The 9,831-nt window shown below is 34.4% G+C and overlaps 1 protein-coding gene across 1 annotated transcript; it reads left to right on the forward strand.

Annotated features, from left to right (window-relative positions):
• Positions 1 to 3,751: 3,751 nt before the first annotated feature.
• On the forward strand, positions 3,752 to 8,287 carry LOC144976878 (uncharacterized). The gene has a single exon (XM_078921429.1). The coding sequence runs from the start codon at positions 4,113 to 4,115 to the stop codon at positions 5,298 to 5,300; it is 1,188 nt and encodes a 395-aa protein (XP_078777555.1). The 5' UTR covers positions 3,752 to 4,112; the 3' UTR covers positions 5,301 to 8,287.
• The last annotated feature ends 1,544 nt before the right edge of the window (positions 8,288 to 9,831 follow it).

Genomic DNA, 9,831 nt, shown 5'->3' on the forward strand with positions numbered 1-9,831 from the left:
GTATTTATATTTTTGTGAATGATGATAAGGGGAAAGGATAAAAAAAAAAAATTATTTGCATACACATTGGCTAATTATACGAATCGAGTGTGTTTGTATTTTATATAAACTAGGTTATGCATTAGCATCTGAGTCGAGTAAAGTATTGTCATAACCGCCTATCTAGTAAATGGACATACTCGATATGGCTTGACTTTGTTACAAAAAAGTATCAACAGGCCATCGAAGAAGGATCGTCATTTGATCGAGTCAATTTTTCAAAGCGCAGCAAACACCATAACACTATTTTTTTTTCTTTTCCGAAGGCCTCAGGTTTTTAGAAAGAAAACTGAAGAGAATTGTATGTCCATGTAACAAAAGCGCCATCCATTATGATTGAACCCATCTATTGGGATTTATCATTATGTTATTATGCTCTGATAATAGGGAGAGAGAGAGAGAGAGAGAGAGAGAGAGAGAGAGAGAGAGAGAGAGGGGGGGGGGGATGTTTGTGTATGTGTGTGTGTGTGTGAGAGATAGAGAAAGGGAGGGGAAGGAGATAGATATATAGATAGACAGACAGATAGATAGATAGATAGATAGATAGATAGATAGATAGATAGATAGATAGATAGATAGATAGATAGATAGATAGTGATAGATAGATAGATAGATAGATAGATCTAGGTATGTAGATAGATAGATAGGAAGAAAAAAAGAAAGAAAGAGAGAGAGAGAGAGAGAGAGAGAGAGAGAGAGAGAGAGAGAGAGAGAGAGAGAGAGAGAGAGAGAGAGAGAGAGAGAGAGATTTCACGTAATCACCTCAAAACGAACCGAGACAGACAAAAGGCATGCTGTACAAAAACTACCCTCCCAGATAGCCTTTACTTCATGTGCTGATGATTAAGATGGCCCGCAAACTGTCAATATGTCTTGATCTAAGATTTCAAAGAAATGTGAAATAAAAGTCCTTGGCCAAAATAAAAAAGGGCTTAATTGCCATTGCACGGCAGAATATTAATATACTAAAAAAAGATTTTCTTTAGCATATTGCATCGCGAGACTGAGCAGAAAATCAGACCTTATCAAGGACTCGATATTTTCTTTTTTTTTTTACATTCTATCTAGGTCAGTGGTTCCATTCTGTCAGCTGTGATTCAAGTACCCGACCTGAGAATTAGTAAATCAATTATTGACGACGATAATCGTGTCGTTTCGGTAGCATGATTACGCGCGTATACTCCGAGACAACGCGCAGACTATTCATTAGACTTATCATTGCAGGTGCTTCCGTACAAGAAAAGAAGATGCGGTGTTTTCGAGCGTGGTTCACTGAAGTGTAACGTCTGTGTGCTAAAATTGAATTCGCACGCTTAGGCAGCGTGATCAATTCAATTATAATATTATTATTTTTTATGGAATTTTTATACTTTTCGCTCTGTACCAGGAAGTGAAGATAAAACAATAAGATAATCATATATATTAAATGTAGGCAATGCATTTTAACGGTCTATTGCAATTGATGGTGCACAACCGACGTGCTCTTATTTGCAGGTCTGATAGCCCAATTCATTATGGACTCGTTGTTGTAACGGACATAAAAAAAAATGACGCAAAATATTGTCCATTATTAGGCCCATAAGTGGATTCGGATGACAGACCTACATATATGTAACGTCGTGCATAACAAAACACATCCCGACACATCAGTAGGGCATTCCACAATGCTCGATTTATTAAGAGCGACATTCCAATGGAAACTAAATTGTGTGTGTGTGTGTGTGTGTGAGTGTGTAATACAGGCGCATATTAGTATAAATTACCTTGCTCTTGGATTGACTACAGCCGCTTAACTACTGATTCACAATAAGACCGAGTGGCTCAAAAAGAAAAGTGCTTTAGTATACGCACAACCGTAGTTAACCACTCGTAATCTGCTGGACAGAAGTGGTGATAATTGATCACATTGCTCACAAAATTCAACAACAGATTGCTGTGTGACATTAACCATTGTCTATTATAGAAGTGATAAAATATTTCGTTTATTGATGACACTAACGTTGTGGTGAGAGGGCGTCAGTAACGTAATATTGCCTCTCATATTATATTTTATATATATATATATATATATATATATATATATATATATATATATATATTATATATATATATATGACAGATAGATATTAAATAGGGTTGGGGATAAAATTGTTCCTAACAGTCAATGTGAAATTTATACCATCGAGCACAGAATTACTGGTAAGTCTAAAAATTATACAATTATTTTTTTACAGACTGACATGCGAGTAACTCGCAAACCTTCTTATTATGTTTCAGGCTAATTCTATCATCCGTTGACTCAAATTAATACGAAGCAAATCTGCTAGGTCGTAATACTCAGTCCTTTTTGACATCATTGCAAGTATAATTTTTTCTACGCATTTCTAGCAAATCCACAACACTAGGTTTTATTTTTTCTTAGGGTTACTTGAGTGAATATTTGGGTTGTTTCCCTTAGCACGAGGAGCTTTCGGAAGGTCTCCCGATCGATATTGCCTCCGTATGTTAAGAGTCTAACTAGAGTTTTGACAACCCACCGATGGTATATCTATTACGGTCACTCAATACGTAGTGTTTAGTTCATACGAATTTAATTTGTCTTTGCACATGGACTATTATATGTGCTGCACCACGGGTTGGGAGCTTCAGTGTAAGCAAATTATAATAATTACAAAATTGAAATGATAAAGGAAAATTTATTCTTCCACGTAAAATTGCCGGCTTTTTACTAGTAACTATAAAATTGTTAGCAATAGGGTGATTAAAAAAAAAGAAAGAAAAAGAATAAAACAAGAAAACATTACTATCCACTTGGAAACATTAAAACATGCGCGCACTCTCTTTCGCTCTCATTCTCTCATACACATACTTTTCTCTCTTTCGCCTTGTTTGTTATCTCTATTTCAAGAAACGTTCACCGTGATCTCGTGAACCCACAAAACGAGCGGATGATTGAGGTTGGAATTAACCATGCGAGCTCTGCGACGAATTGAGTAGCCTTAGCAAATTCAAATGTGTTGAACTCTCTCTCTCTCTCCTATCCAGTGAAATGCTTCCAGTTCATCTGTTAGACTTGATTGATTTCAACCGTCTATCGATACACTTGAAAAAGCAGTCGACGTCGAGCCGTTTATCTCTCACTCTCGACTTTCTCTGCTGCTCGACCACAGGGTTGCCAGTTTGGCATTTTAAATGCCAGATTCCAAAAATCTGGCATTTTTGAAAACCGTTTGGCATTAGAAAAATCATTTGGCATTTGGCATTTTCATTTGGCATTTTCTTTTCTTGTATATTATACTTCAAATGACACCTTTTCTTAATTATTTCATTACCCCAACAGGAAATTTAGTATAATTCAAAAAAAAAAAGAAAAGAAAACACGCAAGCCACCAGGATATGATAGTAAATTGTCTATCAAAAGTGAGTAGTTTTCTTAGTGGGGGTGGGAGTCAACAGACTTTGGCATTTTTTTGAGTGTTTTGGCATTTTTTGAGTCTTCCCCTGGCATTTTGTTGAAAAATAATCTGGCAACCCTGCTCGACCAAGGCTTGTCCCACACACATTCGCCTCGCTTTCATACCGTGCTTTAGTCAGGTGCCGAAAATATGATTTTGTGAGCCTAACGATTGGTCGTTGGCTTAGCAGAGAGGAAAATAGACATATGACGTAAGCAAGGGTATATAAGCTAGAGGGAATCCCCTCGCCCGCTGTCGTTGCCTTAGCTATTCGCCAGTGAACGTCGTACTGCAGTGTGTCAATCCACCGGCGATATCTTTTAATTGAAAACTGGACTTTAAATTCACAAAATCGTGTGGAATACAGTTATACACTGGATTCGTATTGTTTCACAAGTTTTGTTGATTGACTGGACCAGTTTTATATATTCTATTGGAATATTTTGAGAGTAAGTAGACATTTGATTTTAGTCAAGGCTTTCTGTCGGCCGTCGTAGATCGTAGGAGCAGTGACCTACATAGAGGGAGAAAAAAAAAAAGCAAGGCAACCACCAGAATCACCTCCCATCGTTTTACCCTTTTAGATCGAACCGGTCACTGCATTAAAGTATAAGCAACATGGATGAGCTCGCTGAAAGTTATATTGAAAGCTTCGACCTGTTTATGGACGGGCATGAGTTACAACAGCTGCACAGTTCCATGATAAAATCCGAATTAGATATTTGCAGCGAACCACCTACACCTCAGCCTCAGCAGACGTGCCCCGGTGTTGGGGTCATAGGTCAGATGACCGGGCAGCTGCAAATCCCCTCCAGCCCAACATTATCAGCTGTTGCTGTGAATTCCTTGAACAGTAGTAGCCACACCAGCCCAAATAACTCAATCCCTCCGTCCCCAACTGGCCAACACCCTACGCCTTCCTCACAGAACACCCTACCATCCCCAACCCGATCACTTTCCAGTTTTGGCAGCACTTTTGGAGATAGAGGTTATTTTGAAGACTGGTTTTTGAGAATAGGATCCCAGTGTTCTGACACTAATGGCAGCCAATCACCCATAAAACCAGATGGAAAACTGAACCCCCTTGATGAATTGCTTCGATCCCTAGAGCCCAGCCTCCACCACAATCCTGTCTCACCCTCTGGAAAATCTGAAACACAAGATCCTGCAGGAAGAGGTACAAATGAGTTTGATATTGACTATGATGAAGACAGTGAAGATCTGGATGTTGAAAATAATGATGCATGTAGCGTTTACAGTTCATCTTCACTAAATGGTCAGTACAGTAACGCAGGTTCCCCCAAACCGCACCAATCATTAACAAATTCCATAATTGATGATGACGACTTAGTGTCTCTTCCGGTTCGTGAACTGAACAGGCGTCTTCAAGGGTGTAATAAAAGTGATGTTCAACGCCTAAAGCAGAAACGACGCACATTGAAAAACAGAGGATATGCTCAGAATTGCCGTTCTAAAAGAATGCAACAGAAAAGCGAATTGGAAACTACCAATAAAGCCCTTTTAAACCAAATTGCAGTCCTCAAGCGTCAACTAAGTGACTCTGTACGTGAGAGAGCCTTTTATCGTCAAAGGTGTCAACTTTTGAAAAATGAACTTGTTCGTGCAACATGTAATGCTGCAAAGATTCATTCTTTGAGCAAAGATCCTCAATTTGCAAATTTCTTAGCGAGCATCAAGACGGAAGATCAGAACTACAATGGACAAAACTCAGATTTAAGATCGCTGTCCTCGAGTCCTATCTCTCCTACATCGCATTCAAACGACAATGACAATTTTCTCATTTGAATTGGATTATTATTTTTAGACTGGTCGGTGAATTCTTCTAGCATGACTTACAGTAAGTTTCTCTCTTGTTGTTTATATATATAAAAAAAAAGACTGCTATTCAGATGTTATGGACTATCATCAAAGACTATTCAATGGATAGGTACCTACCCAACGGATATCAAGAGTCCATATCTATTTACGGCCAACAATGATACAATGGATAAAAGATCCAGCCATCACAGGTTCCTCAGGAGTGTCTGATGTGACTAGGTCAATTTTTGATTTTTGTATTATAGAAATCTTATCTCATCTCTTACTCCTAATTTTCAAAGAATTTTCTGCATTAAAATAATGAATTGTTGATGTTACTGTTAATGGGTACCAATAGAACTAAATGAAAATGCTTATAATATGACATAGGCATTTTGACAAATTTTAAATTTTTTTACTGTGATCGATTTTGAAAAAAAAAAGAAAATCATTCTGTAATATAAATGGAGCCCAGTTCCATTTAGAAATATACGATGATCAAAGAAAATATATTTTCTTTTTCTCTTTTCTAATTTGTTCTCTAAGTTTTCATTTTAAAAAGATAAGAATTCTATATTAAAGAAGGAAAAAATGATATCCTAATTTTAAGGAGAGCTATGATATGAATCTAGAAAGATTTAGACTTAGCCCGTTTTGGTATCGGTGTCTAATGTGTATCTGTATTTTGTAATATGTAAGTTGATCATGGAGCATTGTTTATTTTATTTTTTGTTTTAATTTATACAAATTGGTTATGGAAGCAGGCACTGAATTATTTTTTTTTGTACTTCCAAAGAGAATGCAAATTATTACATTAATTTCAAGAATTTCTGTAAAGTTATTACGAGAAGTTAATGCTTTTGTGTGGAGTTTGTAACTTGGTTATTTTCCAAAACTTCAAGTGTGTCTGTAATTATTTTAGTATCTTGATTTCTAATCTGAACTGAGAGGCAGCAAACAAATTATTTCCTTGAATCAAGTACATTCTCAATGTTATGAGATCATTATAAATGATGATAATGTATATTCATATGGTCTAGTTAATTCTGTTGTTATGTTATCGTTCTTAAAGAATAGCACTTAAATCTAGAACGTTACAGAATTATTTATAATTTAAAAGTATTAGAATTGGTCGCATAATCGTCATAGTTTGTTAACAAAATTTATTGTCTAGTTTTACTGTCACCTCCAGGGTTAATTGGCTAAATGTGGATTTTACTATTCTAGTTAATTTAGGATGTGACATAGCATAACATCATTATCACAATCATTATGCCATGTTATTGCTTACACATTAATTTGATTAAAAAAAAATTATTTTGGTGTTTATACAACATGTTTTGTTGAACAGATTTGCATCCATTCTTTTCATTCGAAACCTTCATAGATGTTTGAAAATTTGAATGACAAGCTAAAAAGATATTAATCCGATAAATAATCCAAACTTATTTTTTAGCTATTAACAATTATTTAAAGTTTGACTGAAATGACTAATTTTGATATACCATAAGTTTGGCTGGACTGACTGTCAGTTGTTGGTTTGTGAATTGCGAAATATTTTTTTTTTTAAGTTAAAAAGTTTGTTTTTTTGTGTGTGATTTTTTTATTTTAAAAAAAATTTAAATAATATTTTTAGAAAGTAAAAGTAATATGAATTATTTTTTTTTCAAGTTGGATCCAAATCTGCAGGAACATTACAATGTCTAAAACTTAGAAAGCAGTTTAAAGTTGTACAGAAACGAAAAAGTTATTTTATCATGCAGTCAGTAATATTTTGAGAAAGATGACATAATGCAATATAATATATTAAAGGAGAGTTCTTTCACCAAAGTTTGTTATGACTTAAGATTTTTAAAAACACACTATAGTCTTTCGTAAACTCACTGTGTAACCCACTCATGTGGACTTTCTTCTTTTTGTCATGCTCTGTGTGTGCATCTTGTTCTTTGTACATAATTGATAAAACATGTTCCCTTTTCTACACAAATTTTCAAAAATGTGATAACAAATTGATTACACAATTACTATTGTCAGCGTCTTTGGATATTGAAAGCTGGTCGTGGTATTTTCATCTGCACTCGTTGCTGTTCTTGCAATACTGATTCTTTCAAATTTTGATAACTAACATTGTCTCTTGTCAATTTTATTATATATATTTCACTTTTTTCACATTACAACAATCTTCTTCCTTATCTTTGGTCATTGTTGTTGATGAGATAAAGTGTTTAAGTAAGATTGTTGTTCTCTGTCACCTTTGCAGCTAGTAGTTCTAATTAAAATAAAAAGCGAAAGGACAGTCGTACAAAAAATAAAAATTGTCTTGTTGATTTCATCTCATCTGTGATAATAATACGAACAACATCGCTGGCTGTTCAGACATTTCAATTTCATTTGTTCCGAAGTGGGGATAAGTTCTGCTAACTGACTGTCCACTTTTCTCAGTTAACCAAAAATATATAAATACTATTGCTATATATTCTTATTTTTCCTTTGAAAAGAAATGTTGATCATGATTTCTCTTGCATCTCACACAACTTGTTTCACCTGGAATCCCCCACTTGTGTTATAAGCAAATCAGTATTGGTGTTTCAAAACGGGGTTAATGAACGGTTACACTTGACAACTCTTGAGAGTTACCATCATTCTAAATGGTAGTTGTGGCCAATTTAGTGTAGGAAATCTAGGTAACTATGTACGAAACAGGGATGATGAAATATGTTTTGATTGGCAAAGAATGTTGCTTTTCCGCAAGATGAAAAGACAAATTCGCTTTCCCTTGTCCAGCAACATGCACCGATTGGTAATGGGTTCATATTCAGTCTGTGAAGTTGCAAGTTTGCTTAGTGATGATAATTGCAACTGCTCATTCAAATTATCTTAAGATGGAGATTATTTTGCTGGTTAAGAGGTCAAAATAGATATATATTAATCACAATAATGAATTAAAGAGTAAAGAAGAGCCAAAAAAAAAAAAATTCAATCCCACCGGGGGAATTTGCTATTTCTTGGCGGTAAAAACTGCAGCACTGCAAAAGGAGTAATGGGATCAAATTAAAGATTTATGCTTTTTAAAGAAAAAACCCCAAACAGAAACCCATGTCTAAGGTGCTTTATCCACCCAAAAACACCAACCCAATTTAATTTTGGATATATTATCTTCTTTTTTTTAAATTGATAAAAGATTATTTTATTTTCAAAAATTTCACACGGTTATTTGAAACGAGCCTATGTCTGACTCGAAGAGTGATATGTGATATAATATGTTATAGTTTAAAACACTTGATTCTGTTTTTACTTATGACTGAGTGGAATTCCTATGTTGTTATATCTACCTTTCTGGTTGTTATTTGTTCATATCGTTACACACCACCCTCATAAAGTGATTCATTACCACGAGCTTTTAAAAAAGAAAATCAGCAAGATAATTGATTTAATTATCTACTGAACTGTAACAATGTTTTCTTTTGTTTTTGTGTTTTTTTATTGAAAAGTTTAGAATTGAAAAAAATTGACCCCCTTCCTTCTACCTACTCTACTCGCACCAAAATTAGAGCTGAAAGAACAAGGTCAGTTTATAATGGAGGAAATAATTGCAAAATTTTCATTGTTTAATTTGAATGCTTTTTTTTTTTGTACATTGTATGAAAAGCAAAATGCTATGTTTATCAGTTTATCCTTTTTTTTTTTTTTGGGGGGGGGGGGGGGGGGGGGTTTGTCTTGCCATGTTTATAATTTGATTTGTGCAATTATGATTGATGCTTGATAGCTAAGAATTAGACCAGCACTTTGATTGAGTAACATCATGTCACTGCGTTGAATGTAAAGCCATAGCAGTTTGAGTGGTTTGAAGTGCGCATAATAATAACTTATGTGAATACATTTTAAAAAAAATCCATTATTAGATAGTCATTCTTGTTTGAGACACAGATTATTGGCATTAAACCTTCATTTTTAAATATTTTTTAAAAAAGCTTCTTTGGTTTGTGATTGTATTTTTGACAGGGGATTTTTTTTTTTCTGTAAATCTTCTGCCTGTTTGTTCTTGGTTATTTATAATTTAGCTTATGATATCTTTAGGTTATGATTTTGATTTACATTTGTACTATTTTTGTTAGATTGCTTGTTTTTTTGTTTCAGCGGTCTCTCATATAACCTCAATTGTGTTGGAAGAGACCTAAAGCAACAAACAAACAAAAAAAAGTTTTTCTTCTTTTTTTTTTCCCAAGTTAAAGTATCAACATGTTGGCATTAATATTTACATACTTTTTTCTTTTGTTTGTTTTATTTCGGGGTTAAATTTAATGGTTCATTCATTTTATGATGTATCATGTGTTCATTTTGAATTCTCAATGAGATTGCACCACTTTCATCCTTACTCAATCTAACATTTTTTATTTTTTTATTTGATCTTGTCCAGTCAAAATGCTTCATGACGTATGTTACCTTATTTTATTTATCAAATCTGAAATATTTATCCTTTCCTAACGTTTGTTTTCTTATGTCTACTCCTCAGTAATCA

Source organism: Berghia stephanieae, chromosome 7, assembly GCF_034508935.2.
Source record: "Berghia stephanieae isolate SIO BIC M18660-M18661 chromosome 7, UCSD_Bste_1.3, whole genome shotgun sequence".
Classification (NCBI taxonomy): Eukaryota; Metazoa; Mollusca; class Gastropoda; order Nudibranchia; family Aeolidiidae; genus Berghia; species Berghia stephanieae.

Bases quoted from the DNA above. Each gene is read 5' to 3' on its own strand.
- LOC144976878 (XM_078921429.1), top strand. From the start codon at position 4,113: ATGGATGAGCTCGCTGAAAGTTATATTGAAAGCTTCGACCTGTTTATG.